Source organism: Taeniopygia guttata, chromosome 35 (genome assembly GCF_048771995.1).
Source record: "Taeniopygia guttata chromosome 35, bTaeGut7.mat, whole genome shotgun sequence".
Classification (NCBI taxonomy): Eukaryota; Metazoa; Chordata; class Aves; order Passeriformes; family Estrildidae; genus Taeniopygia; species Taeniopygia guttata.
Genome location: NC_133060.1, coordinates 2,320,477 through 2,343,653, shown reverse-complemented (window position 1 = coordinate 2,343,653; position 23,177 = coordinate 2,320,477). Strand labels below are relative to the sequence as shown.

The following is a 23,177-nucleotide window of genomic DNA, read 5'->3' as shown; positions in this document are numbered from 1 at the left end:
ATATAGGTATGCCACCGGTTTCTTTTGTCCGGCCCATTCCTGAGTTAACACTCCGAATGCCGTTCCTTCATGTATGTTAACAAATAAATGGAAGGGCCTTTTTAAATCTGGGAGGCTTAAAACTGGTGCTTGACTTAGCTCCCTTTTGAGGCTGGCAAACTGCTCTTGATCCTGAGGAGTCCACTTGGGTATATTTCCTTTAGGCAATTGTTCATATAAGAATTTAACTTTAAAGCTGTAGTTCTCTATCCATTGCCTACAATACCCAAATAGTCCTAATACCTGCCTAATTTGCCTCTTAGTGACAGGCATAGGTAATTCCAGAATTCCTTTAATGCACTCTGGATCTAATATTTTCTGGCCGTTAAACAGATAATGTCCCAGATATTTCACTTTTTCCTCCACAAATTGTAACTTTTCTTGTGATACCCGTAGTCCCTTTTGTGCAAGAAAGTTTAGGAGTCGAATGGTTTCTTTCTTTACATTCTCCTTATTATTCCCCGCTATGAGCAGATCATCTACATATTGTAACAGCACATTCCCCGTTTGTACCTGATATTCTGTTAAGAGTTCTTCTAGGGCCTGTCCAAACAGATTAGGGGATTCAGTGAACCCTTGGGGGAGCACGGTCCATCTTAATTGCTGTCTCCGGCCCGTCTCTATGTCTTCCCATTCAAAAGCAAAATAATTACGGCATTCTTCTGCCAGCGGACAGGCCCAAAAGGCATCCTTTAAATCAATCACACTATACCAGGAATTATGTGGTCCTAGTTTGCTTAGCAATGTATAGGATTTGCTACTACAGGGAACCGGGTGACAGTTCTTTTGTTTATTTCCCTTAGATCATGTACGAGCCAATATTTCCCATTAGGTTTTTTTACAGGCAAAATGGGGGTGTTAAAGGGTGACATACAAGGCTCTAAGACTCCTTGTGCCAACAATCGATCAATTTCTGACTTCAATCCTCTCCGTCCTTCTAAGGATATGGGATACTGCCTTACCCTCACAGGTATGTGGGGTTCGGAAATTTGGATTTTAATTGGCGGCATTTCCAGTCTACCAATTGTGTCCGGAGAGTACCAAACATTGGGGTTAATTTGTTTTTGATCATCCACAGTCAAAGGATAAGCGGATACTGCCAATTCTTGATTTTTTACTTTAATTTCTAATTGCAGTTCAACAATTAAATCTCGTCCTAACAGATTAAATTCTGCTTCAGGGACGAGCAAGAGTTCACCCATTCCAAATTTATTTTCAGTTTCGAATATCACATTTTTAATTTTTCTCACCTTAAAGGGTTCCCCTTTTGCCCCAATAACTTGTACCTTTTCAGGGGAAACTTCATATCCCTCAGGTATTTGCTTAATAGTTGATTTCTCAGCCCCAGTGTCTACCAAAAAGGTGAACTCTTGTCTCTGGGGACCTATTTTTAATTTAACAAGGGCTCACGGTGGCTCCGGTCCCCTAAAATATAGAGCCCCTGACTTTCCTATTCCGTTTTCAAATTTTCCTCATCCCTGATCCTTTCTCTGCAATTCTTCTTTATATGTCCCTTCTTTCCACAGTAAAAACAAGATCTCTGTTCCTTTTCTATTACTACTTTTCCTTGTTTCATCCTAGCAGATCTATGTTCACCAGTTCGCCCTTTGCGATCCTCTCTGACCGCTGCTACCATCATTCTTACTTGTTGCTTGCTGCTCTCTTCTTCCCGCCTTACGTAGACTTTCTGAGCTTCCCTCACTAATTCATCCAACCCTCTATTCTGCCAGTTTTCTAACTTTTCAATCTTCTTTCTGATATCTTCCCATGATTTTGCCACAAACTGAGTTTTGAGGAGCGCTTGTCCTACAGGATCGTTTGGGTTTACTCCAGAGTACAGCTGAAGGGCTTTCCTCAGTCGTTCCAGCCATTCAGTAGGGCTCTCATCTTTCTTTTGCATTTCATTAAATGCTTTATTGATATTCTGCCCACGGGGTACTGCTTCCCTAATTCCCTGAATTATTATAGTTCTCAGGTCCTGCATATGAGTTCTATGAGCCGGATCCTGATTATTCCAATTAGGTCTTTGAAGTGGCCATTTAATATCTGCTCGAGGTCCCTGGGCATGCTGAGCATCCCACAGTCTCATTCCTGCTCGTCTAATCATATCTCTTTCCTCGGTAGTAAATAATTGACCAAGGATAGATTGCAACTCATCCCAAGTATAAAGGTTTGGTCCCAAAAATTGATCTAATCTTTCTGCTACTCCGAATGGGTCCTCAATTAAGTTTCCCATCTCGGTTCTTTTAAAATCTCGTAGGTCGGCAGAATTTAAGGGTACAGAAATATATCCAACCACAGGTTGAGGTCCACCCATAGGTACTTCCCTTAGGGGGTACATCTGAGCTGCCCCTCTTTGACTTCTAGTTACACGTCTAGGAGGGGGTGGGGACCCTTGTTCTGATTCTGGTGGGGGAGTGGGCGCTCTGGGGATCTCTGGAGGGGCTGCGGGAACAGGAGGAGGAATGTAAGGAGGGAGGGTTAGAAGGATATCGTCTAACTCTTCCTTCTTTTTCTGGGGCTTAGTTTTTGTTTCTTTTAATGAATAAAGTCTAGCCCCCGGCTTTTCTAGCCACACTTCCGCATACAGACTCTCCTCTGGGTTAAAAGATTTTTTATTATTAACCCAGAGGTTTAATTGCTGTCTTACCCAATCTTCTTCTGACCCATAGACTGGCCAAATGACATTTTTAGAAATCTTCTTCCCTCCCCATATCTTAGTACAATATTCTATCATTTTTTGCTTATCTTTCCCTAGGGTTCCAGGGAAATACTTCCAATTATCTAAGATATATGCCAGAGGGGTATTCTTAGGTACAGAGGGTACCCCCCCCATGGGAGCCGAAGGCTTGCTGCCCTTCGCCCCCATCTTCTGGAATATCCACAAACACACACTCACTCGCTCCTCTTGTTCCTGGCCCAGTCCCTCGCGGGAGATGGAAAACGCAGTACTTAAGAGTCCACACTTGCTTGGTTCAGTATATCGAACCTCTCATTCGTTATATTCCACGAAACCCAATCCCGCCCGAACGGCAAACCCGCGAACAATTTCGCCGCGAACAGTTTCGCTCTGCGAATAATTTTGCAATATACTTACGCATCCTGCGTCTTCGTCCGGACTCCCGTGCACAGAATTTTTATGGGATTTTACCGTTTTTTTCCTTTGTTCCTTATCCTAGATTTTAGGTTCGTCGGTAAGGTTTGAGGAAAGCTGTTGATCACGGGGCCGCGAAAATATCGCGGGGCGCCTTTCCCCGGAGGATCAAAAGCCCACCCTTCCTTATCCGAGTCACGGCACCAGAAATTGTTATAAATTTGCGCCACAACGGAACATAATCCAATTAAGAATTTTATTAATTTACAGCAAGTAGGATATGAACAAAGGTAACAGCGCTGGGGAAGCAAACCCAAAAACTTCCAAAAATCCGAAGCTTTGGCTGCTCCACCGATTTCGCTCCAACTGTCTCCTTTTATTCCTATTTCTTCTTTTGTCTCCCTGGAATTTGCAAGTCAATTCCTGTCGTTATCTTGTGTTTGTTTAAGCAGTCCCCTAGTGTGAATGGTTGTTGTGGTCTTTATCTTCAGTCTCCAGTTGAAGTGCTTGTTATCTTATCTAGTATCAGCTGTGTCCGTTTGGTGTTTGCATACCTCCGTGGTCTAACTTTATCTCAATAGACAATACCTCAGTCTGTATTTTTTTTCTCACAGTTGTCTAACTTTTACATATATCTTAATAAACAATATCCCACTCTGTAGTTTCTCACAATTGTCTAACCTTTACATATATCTTAATAAACACTATCCCAATCTGTAGTTTCTCACAATTGTCTAACCTTTACGTATATCTTAATAAACAATATCTCAATCTGTAGTTTCTCACATCCCGTTACTTCATTATCTACAAGTGCCTGGGTCTCTCTCCAGGCAGATTTACTCCTTGACTCTGTTTTGTTCTTCCCGGGTCCTCTTTGGTTTTTGGGATTATTCTCGGCGCCCTCATTCTCTGTCCTTTTGTAGCCCCTTGTGGATCAGGCCTGGCTGCCACCTGCATCCCCTGGCTCAGCTGCTGGATGAGCTGCACTGCCAAGGTGTGGAGCATGGTAAAAAGATGAGAGTTGCTGCAGCACAGGAGAGGAGAAGCAGCATTCGTTTAACCCCTGGTGTGCCGGGGAGCCAGGAAAGCCTGTCCCATTCCTATCCTTTCCGTGTTAGGACCAATACATAAACTGCTCTCCTATTTCCTTTGTTATCTTTTTCACCACTTTTCCTTGGTCATCTCTTTGCCAACAGCAGTTTGACCCATTTTGTTTTCCACAAACTCCTGTTTTTTCTGCTCACAGATAATCTGATCCCATTCCCTGGTGAAATGTTGTGTTCCTCATTTCAGTGGATTGGTCAGCAGGAAGGTCAGGAGCTGGAGCTGTCTGGTTGGTTCTTATTCCAAGGACAGCTTGTGATCTAATGATGCCTTAGAAATGATAAATGGGTTCTGTTAAGAAAATAATAATAATATCTGTCTCCTGATATGAACTGGTTCGAATTCCCAGGGGCTGGTCCATGGTGTTGTAGGATTTTTTCTGGTGGCCCTTCATCTTTATCCCATTTTTGGGTGCTCTCTCCAGCAGGGGCCAGATCAACTGACTGCTTTTTTCTAATTTCATCATTAAATACTTGAATTCCAACTGATTTCCCTGAACTTGTTCTAGCAAAAGCCCCAGTGCTCTGATACACCCTGTACAGCCCAGACAGTGACAGCAGATGTTGGAGTGGGCAGAGGAATGATCCCCCCCTTATTTTAGTGAAGTCTTCACGACATTCTCCATTTGCTGTTTCCCTTTGCAGCTTCAGCCATTTCTGTTTTCTCAGAGATCCTCACCATGGGCTCTGCCTTCAGCCGTGCAGATTCCATCTGTGCCAGCAGGCAGAGCTTGGGGTGAGGGGCAGAGGGAATCAGTCAATTCCTGCCCCAGGCAAGAAGAGCCAGGTACATTGTCCCCACAGTGCCCCAGCAGTGCTGATTTGCATTTCTAAAGCTCCTCCTGGGTGCCTGGAATGCAGCTTCTCTTCCAGAGCAGCTTCAGCAGCCTCACCTGTGCCCCCCCACAACCTGGGGCTATTTTTTTCCCCCCCTTCAAATCCTCTGTTTAATGTTTATGAGTTAAAAGGGCACCTTTAAATCTCTTCTAGTTTTGCAAAATGCAGCCTAAATGTGAATGTCAAAAAACCCTGACCAAGATTTTGGCATCGCTAAAAGTGAAACAAAAACACACAAAAAATGTTCCAAGGCAATTAATTTTTTTCTCGTTCTTCTCGGAGTAAAAACTCATTCTCACATCCCTGACCAAACCTAACCAGCAATATATAAGTAGGATTATTTAAAAAAATATTCTAATGCTATATACTTTGCACTGAAGCTGCAGGAAAATGAAAAACTACAAAACTACACCAATATGTTTAGTGTTAGAGTCAAGGCATGTCTTGATTCTGGCCAGGAGGAGCAACAGAAATCATTCTATCCCCACATAGCCCGGGTGTGCAGAGAAAATCGTTCCATGACACATGGATTTTACTCGATTTTTCCCAAACTTGATACAGTCAGAACCAGTCAAAATCCACTGGTTTAATGTTTTATTGTTACAAGTTGTGCAGTTTTTAGTGTTTGGTTTCCTATTAGCCCCGGATTTCTTTGCTTCTGCTGTTAATGAGGTGGGAAGTGCTGGATTTCCTTCTCAGCCTTTTGCAGACCAGGTGTCTGCAGCCCTGGCAGTGTCTGGGGTAGGTGTTGGTTGCTGTTTGCTGCTGGGGTTGATGTTTTGCTGCTGGGCGTTATCTTTGTGGGTATCTTTTGGGCCATTCCCAGTGTGTTGAGATGTTAAACTCATCTCCACTGAGTGGTGTAACATCCCTTAACAAAACCTTTAACATTTCTTTCCCCAGGGCCAAGGCAAACCAAGCCTGAGTAGAGAAATCAAAGGTTAACAATGTTAAAGTCTATGAGCTGGTGTATTTTCCATCAATGCCATGGCAGGCAGGGCAGTGTGTGAGTGTAAGTGAGAGCCAGAGTGGAACTGTCCCGTTGTCTCCCCAGCAGCTGTGGCAGGGCAGCCCAGAGAGCGCTGAAGCTGCAGCAGTGGCAGCAAGGAGAAGCAGGCTTGAGGAACAGAATGGTCAAACGATGCAGGTGGCAGGAGAAGATTGGATTGTGCAGGAGAAGGAGGAATAGCAGGAGGAAGAGGAGTGTGAGGAAGGGTAGAGACACAGGAGGAGTAGGAGGAGGAGCAGAAAGAGGAAGCAGCACAAGGTTCCACCCCTCCCTGTATCTGCAGCCTCCCCCCAGCCCCAGGAGCGTTTCTCCCCCACATGCAGCAGGTGACTGGAGGGGGATCCACAATTTTCACGGGGTGAATCTTGGTGTTTCTGAGCTTTCTTGGGCTAAATGTTAGTGCTTTGATTTCATGTGGCAGCTGAATCTTTATGTTTTGGAGGAGGTTTTTGCTGTCTTGTGATGTTTGGGGAGTTTTTGATCTGTGTCTTGAAGTTTGTGGGATTTTTGGGCTGAATCTTGGTGTTTTGGAGGTTCTTACAGACACAAGATTCCCAATGACTTCCTGAGATGAACTGGGGCAAGGAGGAACCTCCAGTCCAAGGTGCTCTCCTCTTGTTTTTTTCCCTAAACCAGGATTTTTCATTGCCAGGGCGTTTCTGGATGGAGGAGGAAAAGCCCCGGAGATGCTGCAGGAGGAGGAGCTGCAAACCCAGCCCAGGGATCTGCGGGGAGGAAAGAGCCCCCCTGAGCCAGGAAGGCGGGCGGAGATCCAGCCGGAGCTCGGAGCTGGTGGAGAAGCCTCATGGCAGGGAGAAGCCCCACAAGTGCTTGGAATGTGGGAAGGGTTTCAGCTGGAGATCCAGCCTGATCCTGCACCGGCGCATCCACACTGGGGAGAGGCCCTACGAGTGTGGGGAGTGTGGGAAGAGGTTTCAGACCAGCTCCCATCTCCTCAGACATGAGCGGATTCACACAGAGGAGAGGCCCTTCCGCTGCCCCGACTGCGGGGAGGGCTTCAAGCAAAACTCCCACCTCACCATGCACCGGCACATCCACACCGGGGAGAGGCCCTACGAGTGTGGGAAGTGTGGGAAGGGTTTCAGACACAGGTCTGGGCTGATTGAGCACCAGGTAATCCACACTGGGGAAGGGCCCTATGAGTGCTTGGAATGTGGGAAGAGCTTTGGGCGGAGCTCTACCCTGAGAATACACCAGTGCATCCACACAGGGGAGAGGCCCTATGAGTGTCCCCAGTGTGGGAAGAGGTTTCAGACCAGCTCCAGTCTCCTCCTACATGAGCGGATTCACACAGAGGAGAGGCCCTTCCGCTGCCCCGACTGCGGGAAGGGCTTCAAGCACAACTCCCACCTCACCAGGCACCGGCGCATCCACACCGGGGAGAGGCCCTACGAGTGTGGGAAGTGTGGGAAGAGCTTCTCTCAGAGCTCAAACTTGACCCAACACCAACGGAGGCACCACTAAGGGAAGCCCTGTGAGTGCCCCGAGCGAGGGAAGAGCTTGGAGTGAGGGAAGAGAGTGAGGGAAGAGCTTGGAGTGAGGGAAGAGAGTGAGGGAAGAGCTTGGAGTGAGGGAAGAGAGTGAGGGAACAGCTTGGTGCGCTGCTGCAGCTCCATTCCCCATGGGAGGATCTGGGCTGGATGATCCCCAGTGACCCCCGTTGGGCAGAGCCCTGGTGCCCCCGTATGGGGAATAAAACAGAGAGTAAAGCAATGGAGCTGATAAAGGGGCCCGATATCTGAGGCCTGACTGAGCAGAAACTGTTGGAGACACAGACACGGTTTAAGTCTCCCTGGGCAAGAAGAGGGGACAGTGGGGGGTGGCAGGGGTGTGACAGAGGGGATGAGGGGGTGACAAAGGGACAGAGGGGATAGCAGAGCCCTCCAGGGAGGGGACAAAGGGGACCCTGGGAGAACACTGGGGCTGCCACAGGAGGCCACAAGTGCCACCAGGTCCCTGACACCTCCTCTGTGCCCTCCCCAGGTGTCCCTGTACCAGCTGGAGTCACTGGTGAATGTGGCGGCCACCCTGGGTGAGGTGGCAGCCACCGTGACCGGGTTACAGAGGGACGAGCAGCAGCTCATGTCCCCAGAGTCTTTTAGGGTTAGTCCTTGTTCAAGGCGTGGTTTTGGCAGCTCAGTGCCCAAACCCATCCGGACGTCCGTAATCCCTCGCTGTTTTCTTGTCCTGTCACTGTCCTGAGCCGCATTGGCCACATTGTTCTTGCTCTGATTTTATCGCTGGTTTTTAATAACTGTTTTATTACTAATTAACTTTTGAATCAGAAATTTTTTAACATTTTAAAAACCAGCATGTGGCGTTTTTCACAGTTCCCAAGAACTCCTTGCTGTCCAAAATTCTTCATTTTTTATCGTCTCGTGGTGTCCTCATCCTCATTGTCCACATTTTTATTACTCCGATTTTTTTTGTTATTATTTTATTTTTATTTTTTAATCACTATTTTATTACTAATAAATTTTTAAAATTTCAAAAACAACTGATTGTTATTTTCCACAGTGCCCAAAAACTCCTGGATGTCTGAAATTCTTCATTTTTTATCATCTCGTGGTGCCTGACCCTCGCTGACCACATTTTTATTACTCTGGTTTTATTTTTAAATTTTATTTTACTATTATTTTAATATTTTTCTTCTTATTTTATTTTTATTTTTTATATTTTTTAATTACTACTTTATTACTAATAAACTTTTAAAATTTCAGAAACAATTGATCAGTGTTTTCACAGTGCCCAAAAACTCCTGGATGTCCGAAATTCTTCATTTTGTATTGTCCAAATTTTTATTACTCTTATTTTATTGCTATTTTTATAACTATTCTATTACTAATTAACTTGTTTGAATCAGTAATTTGTAAAAGATTTTAAAGAACCAGGACTGGCATTTTTCACGGTGCCCAAAAACATCCGGGCATCCAAAATTATTTTCTTTTTATCGCCTTGTGGTGTCCTAAATGTCATTGTCCAGATTTTTATTACTCTCTTTTTATTTTATTTTATTTTATTATTTTTATTTTTTATTTTTAATAACTATTTTATTACTAATAAACTTCTAAAATTTCAAGAACAACTGATTGGTGTTTTCACAGTGGCCAAAAGTCACGGATGTCGGAAATTCTTCATTTTTTATCATTTTGTCGTATCCTAACCCTCATTGTCTATGTTTTTATTGCTCTGATTTTATCACTATTATAATTATTATTTCATTACTAATTAACTTGTGTAATTATTAATTTATTACTAATTAACTTGTGTAATTAGTGATTAGTTTGTGATTTTACAGACCCGTGATTGGCGCTTTCAGAGCTCGTGGCGAGCGGGAAACGTTACAGGGAACGCGCTTTGGATCGATTCCTGTGTGATACTGATCAATAATTAATAATTAATAACTAATGCTGGATCGATTTTTGTGTGGTACTGATCAATAATCAATAATCAGTAACTAATGCTGGATCGATTCCTGTGTGATACTGATCAATAACCAATAATTAATAACTAATGCTGGACCAATTCCTGTGTGATATTGATCAGTAATCAATAATCAGTAATTAATACTGGATCAATTCCTGTGTGACAGTGATCAGTAATCAATAATCAATAACTAATACTGGAACGATTCATTTGTGATATTGATTAATTAATGATAAATAAATGACATTGGATTGATTTCTCTGTAGTATTGATTAATAATAAATAATAATGAAGAGTGGATAAAAGTTTGTGTAGTATTGAGTAATTAATAATTAATAATATTTGATAACATAGATTGATTCCTTTGTGATATTGATTAATAATCAATAATTAATAAATAATATTGGATTATTTTATTTGTAACTTTGATTAACAACATTTGATTGGTTACTTTGTAGCATCAATAAGAAATAATATAGGATTGATTTCCTTGTAATATTGATTAATAATCAATGACTTATAATATAGGATTCGTTTATCTGTAACATTGATTATTAATAATCAATAATTAATAATTATTATTGGATAGATTTCTTTGTAATATTGATTAATTAATCCTTAATAATTAATAATAATTTCTTTGTAGTGTTGGTTAATTAATAATCAGTAATTGATATTGGGTCTATTTCTTTGTAATGCTGGTAACAATAAAGAATTAATAATTACTATTGGTTTTATTTCCCTGTAATATTGATTAATTAATTATCAATAATTAATTGATATTGGATAAATTTCTTTGTGATGGTTATGAATTAGTAATCAATAATCAATAATGAATATTGGATTGATTTCTTTGTAATATTGTGAGAAATTCAGATTGAATGATGCACTGCTATTGATGATTGATAACTCCCTGCTATTGATTATTGATAATCTGCTATTCACTATTGACAACTCCCTGCTACTGATTATTGATAATTCACTGCTATTGATCATTGATAACTCGCTGATACTGATTATTGATAACTCCCTGCTATTGATTATTGATATTTCACTGCTATTGATTATTGATAACTCACTGATACTGATTATTGATCACTCCCTGCTATTGATTATTCACAGTTCACTGCTATTGTTTATTGATACCTCTCTGCTATTGAATTGGCGGTGAGGAGATGAAGGAACAATGGGGGGGAATCTCCTTTTTTCCCTTTTCTTTCTCCTGGTTTTGCCCCTCTCTCTCCCACGACACAGACGAATGTGGGAGTTGTAATTTTTCTTCTTTCCCCCATTCCCCCTGCCGCTCCCCACGCGGTTCCCCTTGTGCTGCGACCCTGCCTCCCTCCCCCTCGCCACGCGGTCGCTCCCTCCGCCCCCGCCTTTCCCATGCCCGCCCCGTTCCCGGGGTCTCCGGCTTTCCCGGGGGGTTTCCCTGCCCCCGCCCCGTCCTCATCGGCCGCGGGTCCGTTTCCCCCTCCCCCAGTTCGGGGGATAGATCAGGTACCCCGCCAGTGCCCGGGGGCCTTGGGAAGCCGCACCCACAATAAACCCGAGTGTGCCCCGAGCCCCGAGTGTGCCCACAGCGCCCGGGGGAAAGCAGCGGCCGCCTCCCCGCTCCTCCCGCGCGTCCGCCAGCGCCCGCTCGGACTGGCCACGCACGGCAACACGAGATGGTGGGAGGAGAAGCTCCTTACTTCAAGGAAACGAGGCCATGGTAAGAGGCAAATTCTCCAGGGGCTGCAGAGCCCTGTGAGCACAGGGTGACCCTGCACTGGGAGCAGCAGCTGGAGGTTTCTGCACATGGGGAAGGGAATTCCCAGAGCACTCGAGCCTCAACACAAACAAATATTCTGCAGTCTCCAGCAACAATTGGCTTTGGGATTTACGCTGTTGCAGCTCTTCTGGCTGTGAGGATGACCTGAAAATGTGAAGCAAGTGCATCAGCTCTTTCCAATGGCTGTGGCAGCACCAGGGTTTGGGTTTTTTGGTTGGCACAGGAAAATGAGCTGTGAGCAACATCTGTGCCAGGGAGGAAAGTACCCCTGGAGCTGGGGCTGAGAACCCGGGGTCGATGTGAGCACCTGTGGGTGGGAAGGAAGCTGGCAGAGCGCTGAGTTTGCTTTTCCTGCAGGCTCGCGCTCTGATCCGGCACAACGGGCCCCCGCAGCTGCAGGAGCCCGGGCGCCTGTCGGCTCTGCTGCGGGACTGCCTCGAGTGCAGCCTGGAGCCGGACGAGGAGCGGCGCTGCTCTGCCCAGGAGCTGCTGCAGGTGAATGCCGAGCGGCTGCAGGGGAAGCAGCAGCGCCAGGGAGGGGTTTTCTGGTGGGGCCCTCCGATAGTCTCCAGTCTCGCTGCGTTCCACACGCAAAGCAAGCAGAGCCCTCGCCTGGTTTGGCTTGGCAGGGTCCTTTCGAGGGCATCTGCACCTGGTGCCCCACAAGGAGCAGGGCCATCTTCAGGCAGGGCAGGTGCTCAGAGCCCTGCCTGACCTGAGCTTGGATGTTCCCAGGGAGGAGGCACCTCCCACATCTCTGGGCACCTTCTGTCAGTGTTTCCCCACTCTCCTGGCAAAAGGATTCTGCCCTAGATCTAACCTGAGCCTGCTTCCCTCTCCTGAGTTTCTGACCATTTCCCTTTGTCCTGTTGCAACAGAGCCTGTGAGGAAGTTGACTCTGGAAAGTAACGGTTCATTTCTTTCTTTTTTATCCTTTGGGCAGCACCCATTTTTATCATCAGCCAAGCTTCTCTCCAGCCTGACCCCTCTGATCACCGCAGCAAAGCAACTGAGGGAGCAGTGGAGGAGATGAAGCACTTGAAAACAGCTGTTAGTTACAGTAGTTAGTGAGGAAAACTAGTTAGTGATGGTAGTTAGCAGTGCTAGTTGGTTATGTTGGTTAGGACACCCTGTTTGTTACAGTTCTTATGACAGCCTGTTTGGCATGGCAGTTTTTTGAATAAAAACTCTGTTAAACCTCAATTCCCTTGGCGTGTCCCTTCCTCCTCCCTCTGTGACTCAGCTGCCCGGAGCAATGTGAGGGGAGAGCGGGCCCAGCCTCGCCCAGAGCTGAGCCCCAGCAGAGCCCTGGCAGAGCCCAGAGCAGCCGGGGCATCTGCAGAGTCAGCCTGGGAGGAGGCGCTCGGAGCCTTCTCGGCTGCACCGACTCTTGGGTACAAACTGCGTGTGCTGGAAAATGCCCCCGGCTCGGCCAGAGGGCAGAAGGGGCCCGGGGAAGGCCCCAGTGCTCCCTGCAAGGGAAACACCTGCCCTGGGTTTGTTATAAAGGACTATGTAGTTGTGGCTTTTGCTGTGATGTCTTGGCTTCTGCAACTTATTCTTAATCACAACGATTTAGATACAGTACAGCTTGTAATCACTTTTAACTGCTTTTGCTGTAGTATAATTTGTCAGCTTTTTGTGGTCAATGCCCTGGCCCCTGTGTAGCTCATATCCTCAGAACATCATTCATGGATGATAGTTTAATTTGTGCACAGTGTGAAAAACATACATGATAGTTTTGGCTTTTACAAAATATTGAAGTGGATGCCATGTGTTGTGCATTAGAATGTTAACTTTTGCAGAAGTAGCTGTAGTTGTGAAATAATAACTAATGCTTTTCTTTTTGTAACTAACTGACAGTAATAACTCAGAGATATTTGTGAAACAGCCAATGTTGATTTAAAGTACTTGTGGAAGTAGCTAAGACCGTCTGCATGGCCAGATAACGTTTAAGGAACGGGTGTGATGAGGACCCTGCCGCTGACCCTTCGACTGTCAGTAACTGTCGCCTGCTGATGTGGAAACCCAGGGCACCGGGAATATTTCTCTGTCTGCTCTGGGGTGTCCTGACCCCCAGGGGAGCACTGACTTTGACCCTCATTCATGGAGAAAACTTCCAAAGCTTCAAAGTAAGCTAGAAACCACAAAAGTGTGAAATAGATTGTAGAGATTGCAGAGAGTAGTGGAGTATGTCATATGGGTGAGAAATATAGGTTTTAGAATTTTTAGTATGTTATAGATGGGTTCAAGATGGAGGATATAGGGTGTTGTCTTGAGTTCCCTTCTTCTTTCTTCTTCTTCTTCTCTTTCTTTTTGGGTTTATGTGGTATCCTGTAATTGGGTAGAATAATCTGCATTGTGGGTCTTTAGGGGTCAGTTACTGGGTTAGAAAGAAAACTAATTTAGGTGTCACTTCTTAATTGGGTAGCTTAGTTTTTGATTAGACTTACAAGGCCTTGTAACAAGAGATTGTTGGCCATTTTTGTGCTGTTTTCCTGCGCGCAGAGTCTGGTGCAGACAGTGTGCTGAAGTTTTGATAACAATAAACAGAAGCTGAAGACCGAAAAAGTCCAATGCAGCTCTGGTTCCTGACACAGAACTGCTCCAGGAGGGTCCCCCTGCCAGGGGAGCCCCCAGGGAGTTGCCCAACTTGGGGCCCGCAAACTCCCAGCTGAATCGGGGATCAGGGGCTGTTGTGAGGAAGTGACACACAACCCTCAAAACAACAATCCATGATTCCTGCACGGACTCTAGAAAGGCGGGTTGGGGGTCAAACCAAAAGAGTTCCTGGAAGAAGTAAATGAGTTCAAAGAAATGTTTGAATGTGTATAATCTTTATGAATATGTTTTTGGACAATACAATGGAAAAAGTAGATAAGAAGAGTTGCTATGGCTAACCAGTGTGCCTCTGGCCATTGCCAAGCACCCAGCGCTGTTATTGATTTGTCTCTAATTATCCCTTCTTAAAGTTTTAAAAATCGTCTTGCTCATTTTGCCCCTCTTTGGCTTCTTCTCCAGGAGCAGAGGGAGCCGGGGCAGAGACCGCTGTTCCTTCTGCCATCTGCGGCAAGAGAGAAGCATGAGGGACAGGCTGTTACCTCTCATTTATAACCTCGTTCCTCCTCGGATCCACAAATACCACTTCCAAGGAGAAATCAGCAACTCTGTTAGCGATGGGATTCTAAGTGACTCTGACCAGATTAAAGTGGGTTAACTCAACAGAACTCTATTTGATGAACTCTATGAATTTGATAGTCCTCCCTGGCTGCTATCAGCAAGCAGCGGTGCCTCTGCACAATGCAGCATTTAGCTCTTGAAAACTATGAAATGGAAAAGTCAGAGATAGCCAGCACAGACTTTGTTATTGCTGCGGCAGACAAGGAAAACTCAAACTGGATCAGAATCCCATGCAGTGCACGAAAAGGGCAGGAAAGATTGCGCAGACGCCTCTTTGTTTGCTGGAAAGAGGGAAAATGAGCAGGGCTTCTCCTCCTAGCAAACCAACAAACCACAAGTCGGAAGTGTCCCCTCCTCAGGTGGCTAAAGCACTTGGATGCAGTAAGGGCATGTCTGGCAGGGAAACAGCCCTGGTGGTGAGCACTGCCATGTATGGATCCATGGATCTGAAGGTCCCTCACAAGCCTCCCGTTGTCCAGGCTAAAGCTCCCTCAGCACCTCCTCCTTGGCGTTGCGCTCCACAGCCTTCCCCAGCTCCCGTGTCCTTCTCTGCACACGCTCCAGCCCCTCGAGGACTTTCTGCTTCAGAGGGGCCCACAAGTGGACACAGCACTCCCAGCCATGGCCGCAGCGCTGCCCAGCCCAGGGGGACGGTCACTGCCCTGCTCCTGCTGCCCCACTGCTGCTGACACAGGCCAGGGCATCCTTGGCCTTCTTGGCCACCTGGCCACACACTGGCCCACCTTCAGCTGCTCGTGACCGGCACCCCTGCGTCCTTTTGGCCCACGCAGGTCCCCCACCACAAAGTTGCCCCCTTGACTTCAAATACAGCATCCCCAGTTCCAAGATGTCCTTCCTCTTCTCAGCAACACAAGACAGCAGTCAAGGACTTGCAGCTTCCCCCCCACCCTAGGCACTAATGCCATTCTCAAAGCTGCAGGCTGTGTGCAGCTGTCCCTGCAGGATGGCCCCAGATCAGAGCCCAGCCGGGCTCCCCCTGCAGCCCCTGAAGCTTGGGGCAGGCAGTGGTCCCAGAGCTGAGGTTCACGGGGAGCACCCGCAGCTGTGCCTCGCACTCTGTTGCCGTGTCACCGTGCAGGCTGGCTTGTACGGGGTGAATGTACCAGCCCTGGTTTGACTGACAGGGGCCTGGCCCATCACAGCTCTCCCAAGGCTGCAGGCATTCCCCAGGCCAGAATCTGAAGGGGCACAGAGATCAGACCAGTGAAATCATACAGACTGGGTTTTTCAAAGGCCCTTTAGAAGGAAGGGCTTGAGAATAAACGTGCTCTGTTTGCCACAGGAACGTCGGGGTGAGTGGTCTCTTTGGCCCAACCCACTTTCCTCCCCGAGCCAACGTTACCCACTCCCTCACACGTCCCCCCCGTGCCTTCCCACTGCCTTGTCCTGTCAGGGCTTCCGCAGCCCCTCATCCCTTCGTGGCCCCGTCCCCTCAGGCTCTCCCCAGCCCGGCCAACCTGCCCAGCAGCAGCGCCGCAGCCCCACAGGAGCTCCAGAGGAGCCCATCCAGAGGCACCTGGGAGCCCTCAGCAATCCAGGCAGCAACACACGGGCAGGAGGACACGGATGGCGCTTCCTGCCTGGGACAGGGCTTGTGGCCATCTCCAGGCACCGCTCTCACAGAGATCCCCACAGCTCCAGCCCCTGCCCATCTGCTCTGTGGGCAGCACAAAGGCTTTGGCAGAACCACCAAAGGCCAAGGGGCTTCTGGCCATTTTCCCTGCAACCCTGCATGCCTGGGCAGCTTGCTGAGCCAGGGATCCCTTTTGTCCCTCTTCCCCTAGGCCCTGCAGAACCTGGGCAGCAAAAGAAAGATCCTGGGAGTCTGTCTATTAAAACACATCCTATATTTCAATGCTAAAGTAAAACAAAGAGAAAGAAAAGAACAATCTTAAAGAAAGGAAACATTCCTGCTGGCTCGGGCGGTCCCAGCAGACAGAGCCTCTGGGATCAGCTCTCTGCAGAGCTCCAGCAGCGCAGCCAGCCGAGCCCCGACAGACGAGGCCGTCTCCTCCATGCCCTGCGGAGCCGATCATGCAGGTTGTCAAAGATGGAGTATGGAGCTCTCTCTGCTTCCTGGAGGACGTACAATGTTTGAACTGCCAGGCTTGCGACGGGGACACTGATGTCATTGGCCATGCCTTCAAGGGCTGAAAGAGAGAGGAACAGAGCCATGGTCAGTTCCCACATCTGAGGGGACCCGAGGGGACTCTGTGCCAGGGCCATCCCAGCCGGCTCTGGCCACGGCCAGCAGGGAGCAGGGACCAGCTGGATCAGCCCGAAGCTGCTGGCCAGGAATCCCCCAGGTGCCCTGAAACCTCTGTGTGCTTTGCCCACGCCGGCCCTGGTCCGCACAGGGAGCAGAGCCCTCCGCAGCCGGGGCAGGGCTCGCAGCTCCCCGCCAGCCCCCGCTGGCAGCCCGCTGCCCTCACTCACCGTCAGAGATGAGCTGGAGCTCTTCCTTCCTCCCCCTCAGGTACCGCCCGGCCGTCCCTGGGAACACAGAGCCTGTCAGGCCCGGCGGCACAGCTCCCTGCCAGCGGCGCTGCCAGCCCTGTGCCCACACGGCCTCCTGGCCCGGCTCGTGGCTCACCCATGAACCTGACGGCGCCTCTCGCAGGGGCTCCTGTGGGCTCTGCAGGTAGGGCAGGGCCCGGCGCAGGTGCTCGGCCACGCTGCTGCTGTCCTCTGCCAGCTGCAGAGAGCGGCAGGAGGGAAGGGTTGGCCCCGCAGCCCCGCCGGGCCGGGGCTCCATGGGCACCCGGCTTGGGCCGCAGGAGCCTGGAGCAGAGCCCGCGCGGCCTCGGGCTGCAGCAGCGGGCAGGGGCACAGCTGCCAGCCCGCACACCGAGCACCGCGCTCAGGGGGCTTCTCCAGGCTGGGGCTGCGGCTTCCCGGCCCTCCTTACCAGGCACTCGGTGAACTTCCACAGCTCCTGGTTCTTCAGCAGCTTTTCGATATCCCTCTGCTTCAGGAACTCGGCCGCACAAAGCAGCGTTTCCAGAGAAGCCTGGAGAGCAGCAGAGACGCGGAGATGGCCCCACAGCCCAGGGCACAGGACCCGTCCCTGTGCCAAGGCCTGGAGGAGGCTGCAGCCTGCGAGGTGCCAGGGCAGGAGCAGCCCAGCCCCTGCCAGGGGAACAGCAGCAGCTGCCGAGTCCTCACCTCTGCCACTCGCTGATTCGCATCATGGCAGTGGAAGGAGAGTGGCAGCAGGCTCTGGCGCACGTGTGCCTTCAGGGCCTTTTTTTCCTCTTCTGGAAAACGATCCAGCATGTCTCGGAAGATAAACATGGAGCTCAACTGCACCTGGCTATCCTCCTGTATGAAAGGAAGGAAGGAAGACCTCAGCGTCAGCTGCTTCAGGCCCACCTGGGCACAGCCTGTAAGTGCACAGGGCACAAAGTGTGCGGGTAGCACCCACTGGCCGTGGCTGGAGGCGCAGAGCCTTACGTTGTCAAAGAGTGGCAGGAGCGCCTCAGCCAGCTGCAGGGCGAGGGCGCTGGTTATTGGGGCACCATTGCAGAGAAATAAACCCCTGAGGAGAACCGCGGTCATCCTGAGCATGACGCCGTCATTTTCCTGCAGGAGCTCCACGAGCCGTTCATGCAGGCTCCACATCCTTATGGCCATCTACTTGTGGAACACAAGTGTGTGAAACACCACCCTGCTGCCACAGGGCCCAGGGGCCAAAGGCCTGTGCCAAAGCACTCGGGCAGCTGCAGCAGGAGGCAGGAGAGCTGGCAGCAGCTGCCTCAGTGCCCCAAGGCCAGCCGAGCCCCAGGGACTGCCTTCCCCAGCCCCACGCTGGCAGCACGGCTTCAGCCCCTGCGCTCTTCTCACCGAGGCACTGGTGGTGCCGAGCACCACGAGGCCTCTGAGTGCCAAGCGACGCCTCCCCCTGCACTCGCTCTGCAGGTTCTTTGACAAGAACTCCAGGACGCTGTCACGGCATTCACTCAGGTTCAGGCGCTCCAGGACCTGAAAGGCACAGGGCAGTGACGGGGGAGCGGCCGGCGGGAGCCCAGAACCGCACAGGGCCGGGCCCAGGCAGCAGCACAGGGCGCGGGCTCCGTCCCAGGCACTGCGGCCAAGAGAGGGCAGAGAGCCGGGAGGCAGCTCAGCGAGGCAGCGCTGGCCTTCAGGCTCACCTCCACAAGGAACGCCAGGGCGGCCAAATCCCGGCATGGCGTGTCTTTGCTGAGCAGCCCGAGCAGCTGGAATGCAATCGCGGAACACACGGCTTCGGATGCGCGGCGCATTTCTCTGACAGGAGGAAATAGGAGCCAAACCCCTGAGCCAGCGGGGGCAAACCTCTCCCAGGACTGCCTCCCAGAGGTCTGGCCTTTCTCCAGCACCCTGCAAGGGGCAGCTGAGCCCTCTGGGAGGTTGCTGCTCTTGGGCACGCTCCTCTCCCAGCCTTTTGCAGCCTCCTTGGCCGTCCCTTGGTGACAAGGGCTTCTGGCCCACGGCCACGGGGACTGTGTGGGGCACCTGGGGCACAGGGCACACATGCCGGGGACAGCTGGGGAGCAGGGGGTCTCACCTGGCCAGCACGCCCACAGCACAGTGGTGGGTGTCAGCACAGAGCAGTGTGTCCCAGCCACCCTTGTCTTCCATGGCCACCACCACATCCTCATAGTGCAGTCGGCAGAGCAGGGCCTTCAGGGTCTGCTCTGCAAAGCTGTGCACAGAGCAAAGCCCAGGTCACGCTGGGGGCACTGGCCCCTGCCCAGGGATGTGGCAAGGACAGGAGGACTGGCATGGAGCACCTGCTGGGGTTGGTGGCAAGGCCGTGTTGCTGCTGGCATCCCTCCCAGAAGGTATCGACCTCCTCTGGCATATCCAGAGTGCTGAAGAGCACTTGGAAGAGCAGATGCACAAAGAGGCAGGGGAAACACACGGTGACTACATGTGGCACACAGGGCAGCTGGAGGATCTTCCACATCACCACGGTTGCCTGCAAAGGACAGAGCAGCCCGAGACGGCGCTCAGTGCCGAGGTGTCCGTGTGGCAGGGCCCAGTACGGGAGGGAGAGGCCCGGAGAGACGAAGGGGGAGCACCGAAGGGGGAGCACGGGGCCTGGTGGCCCTGAAGCTGCCCCGAGGCCAGGTTTCAGCCCAGCGCCTGAGGCAGGGAGACGCCGTGGGGGAGGGAGGATGGAGAGCTGCTGGAGAGGTGGCCTTGGGGCCAGCAAAGGCAGAAACTCACAGCCAGGGCAAGGACAGCCGTGTGGTCCCCATCGGAGGTGCACGTGCTGTGCTCTGGCCAGCTCCCCAGCACCTCGAGGAGTTCGAGCATGGCCGGCTCTGCAGTCCTGGGCATGCACATGATGCTCTTCCACATGGCCAAAGCAGCTCTGTGGGGTCAGAGCTCTGTCTCAGAGGAGTCTGGGACACAGCAGCATGGCCTGGGTGGCAGCGGGGAGCTGAGCTGCTCTGCCAGCCCTGCCTCTGCCCACTGCCCCTCACTGGCAGCACGCAGGCAGCCCAGCCCTGTGGGGACTGGCCCCTGAGGGGCAGGGGGAAAGCATGGCAGCACGCTGGGGGGCTGGCAGTGGCCAGGACTGGCAAAGGGAGCAGCCAGAGGGCCCTGGAATTCTCTGTTGGTCAGACACCTGGGACAGGCTGTACAGGGTGAAGGGCTGCTGAGCCTTGTGGACACGTGGGCCCCGTACCTGTCACACACTGGGGCCACACGCAGGAGAGCCATCACCACGTCACAGGGCTGTGCCTCTGTCAGATCCAGAAGGGGCCTGTACAGATTGTACTCAGGAAACTCATTGGCCACCAGCCACTGGTGGATGTACCTCACCATGGCGGGCACCTGGAGAAGGCAGGGGAGACTTGGAAAGCTGCCAGAGGAAGGAATGTGCCCAGCTGCCCCAGAGAAGTGCTTCCCTTGCCACCACACTGCCATGGCCTCAAAGGCTTCCAGGGAGCAGCAGGCGTGGCTTGGGAGGCCACGCAACTGCTGGGAGGAGAAAAGCCAGGCCACAGGCTTCTCACTTGCTTTGGGCTGGAAGGACCCTCCTCCACAAGCATATCCAGCAGGGCAGCACTGGCCTTGGTTTTGAAGATGGGAGAGTACGCTCTGACCACAGTGCCCACGACGCTGCTCTCTTCCTCCTGAATCCTCTTCATGAATTTGCAAACCATCTGTAGCAGAAGGGCAAGAAGCCCGGGATGTTGCATGGAGTGCTCCGAGCACAGTGCTGGGCTGAGCAGTGCCAGCAGGCCCAGCCCAGGTGGGGATGGCTGCAGGTACCTGCGCTGTTCTGCGAAAGCGGCCACGGGTGCGTTCCTGCTCTCGTGTGCGCTGCACGGCTGCACCTGGCAAAGAGCGAGCGCAGCCCGAGCTGAGGGGCTGCGGGAGAGGCCGGAGAACACAGCCCAGCCCTGCGCTGCCCAGGCAGGGACAGCCCCGCGCCGCCCCAGGGCATGGAGCACGGCTGTGGGGTGTCTGCCCGGCCCCTATTCCATCCTGTCCATGGGCATGGCCCCAGGGGATGGCATGGCATGGCATGGCATGGCATGGCATGGCATGGCATGGCATGGCATGGCATGGCATGGCATGGCATGGCATGGCATGGCATGGCATGGCATGGCATGGCATGGGGCCAAGCTGGCTGCAGGCACCAGCCCTGTGGCCCAGCTCTGCCACTCACCCTTCTGTAGTGGCTGGAACTGCTCCACCTCTTCAGGCTGCTGTGCTGGGGCAGCTCCAGGGCCTTCTTTCTCCTCCTTCCCCCAGGCCAGCTTGGGCACGCTCGCAGGTCTGTGCTCTGCGTCAGTGCCTGGATTCATGGCTACTTGCAGAAGGTGAAAAGGAAAAGGTCCGAGTCAGCAAGTGCTGCAGTCGTGCCTTGAGGGCACCTGCAAGAGTGAAGTCTTGGCAAGGCTACATGACAGCGAGTCCTGCACTCTGGTCTTGGGGGCTCCAGCCACAAGGACAGGAGACTCCTGTCAAGGACAGTGCAAAGCAAATGCCACGGTCTGCCCTCGAGGGCAGCTGCAGAAGAGATGCCTTGGGAAGGCCAGGGGTCACCAAGTGCTCTGGTCTGGCCACAAGCTCACCTGCAGGAGTAATACCTCGGGAAAGCTCCGGGTCAGCAAGGAACGAGTGGCTGTGCGAGGGCTCCTCACAGCACCGCTCTCTCCGTCCTGTCTCGTCGCGTGCACAGACCACTGTGGAATGGCCTTGTCACTTCCAACACCTATGCCACAGCATGTCATAAAGGGCCCTTGGATACCCTGTCCCGTTCCATTCCACGGTGACCATGCTGCACCGTGTCACAAAGGGCCCTTGGATACCCTGTCCCGTTCCATTCCACGGTGACCATGCTGTACCGTGTCACAAAGGGCCCTTGGATACCCTGTCCCGTTCCATTCCACGGTGACCATGCTGCACCGTGTCACAAAGGGCCTTTGCACGCACTGCCACCTGCCCTGGGGCCACCCCCAGCCCCCCAGAGTGGCCCAGGTTGGAAGGAATGCCTTTCCCCAGGTGTGTCAGACAGCCCAACAGGATCTTTAGGAACGGCTCAGACCATCAGCAAACGCTGCCCTGCTCTGCGGGCTCAGAGCAGCAGGAGCCCCCAGGGCTGCCGACGCAGCCGCGGCGGGAAGGGCACGGGGCCCTGCACAGAAGCTGGCACGGCCTCCTCGGGACACGTCCCACGTGGTGGCCATCCTAAGCACGGCCGTGTGACACAGACCAGGAACGTGTGGGCCAGGGCAGGAATGCTGCTCTGAGCCTGGGGCCCGGGGAGCGCTGACATCAGCCGCTGAGGCACAGTCCCCGCCGAAGCAGAGTTCCCCCGAGCCCTGGCAGCACCGGTGCCCGTCTGCTGCCCCAGAAACCTGTGCCCCAAAAGGGCTTCTCTGCCAGAGGGCAGCCAAAGCTGGTGTGTGTTGCAGCATTTTTCAGAGAAAGAGGACATGAGTTATGAGATTTGAGCTACTCCAGTCTAGGCCTCAGATTTGGGCCTTGTGAGGCCTTCAAGCCTCTGACGCAGTTAGAAATTCAGAGCTTGTTGCGCAGATAGAAATAGCATTAAGGTGTGACGGGGACCACTGGGCTGTCTGGGTGTGAATTAGTATACGTTTTTAGTGTAAGGCTCAAGCCACTTTAAGGAAAAGGTAAACATTGTTAGCCTAGCAATCAGAGTGCCTTTGCTTCTGCAAACTATGTAGAAGCTTATATAAACTACCATCTTATCTCGAATAAACGGAGAACGTTTGATTAACCACATTGGTTCAGATCTGTGTTTGTCTTGTCCAGTTTCTCGTTTTTCTGAGATTCCCTGGCTTTTGGTGTGCACTGGGGGCTGTGCTGCGTCTTACAGGGGCTGTTGGTAGCAGCACCTGGAGCAACTGGTGGCAACACTTGGTGCGTGTCAGATGTTGTTGCTCCTTCCTGCAATGATTTTTTCATGGAAGGGATTAGCAGTAGCACGGAAACACGAACAGCTACTCAACTTCACAGGACAAAGAGAATCCACCGAAACACTGTCATGTTTCCTTGTGCTTTTGCGTCTTTCTTGCACTCTGAAAGAAAAAGAATTGGCCCAAGCCCTGCTATTCAAATCTCCAGCTGCTGTGTGTCTTCCTGTGGCAGCTCACGTGCAAACACAACTGGCTGCCTGCTCAGCTCGGCACTGGACGGCCACAA

General features: G+C 51.2%; 1 protein-coding gene across 5 annotated transcripts; it reads left to right on the top strand.

Annotated features, from left to right (window-relative positions):
* Positions 1 to 5,983: 5,983 nt before the first annotated feature.
* Positions 5,984 to 15,654, top strand: LOC140680264 (uncharacterized). 5 transcript variants are annotated; one of them, XM_072921196.1, is made up of 3 exons: positions 5,984 to 7,216; positions 11,661 to 11,798; positions 14,325 to 15,654. In XM_072921196.1, the coding sequence occupies exons 1-3, from the start codon at positions 6,653 to 6,655 to the stop codon at positions 14,415 to 14,417; spliced, it is 795 nt and encodes a 264-aa protein (XP_072777297.1). In that variant the 5' UTR covers positions 5,984 to 6,652; the 3' UTR covers positions 14,418 to 15,654. The 5 variants fall into 5 exon arrangements, 3 of the variants coding, with proteins under 3 accessions (XP_072777297.1, XP_072777298.1, XP_072777296.1); XM_072921197.1 differs by lacking the exon at positions 14,325 to 15,654 and adding an exon at positions 12,247 to 12,495 and having other exon boundaries at positions 6,443 to 7,216; XR_012052583.1 differs by having other exon boundaries at positions 6,447 to 7,577; positions 14,325 to 15,652.
* The last annotated feature ends 7,523 nt before the right edge of the window (positions 15,655 to 23,177 follow it).

Excerpts from the sequence above, each read along its gene's own strand:
- LOC140680264 (XM_072921195.1), top strand. The coding sequence starts at position 6,653 with ATGAACTGGGGCAAGGAGGAACCTCCAGTCCAAGGTGCTCTCCTCTTG.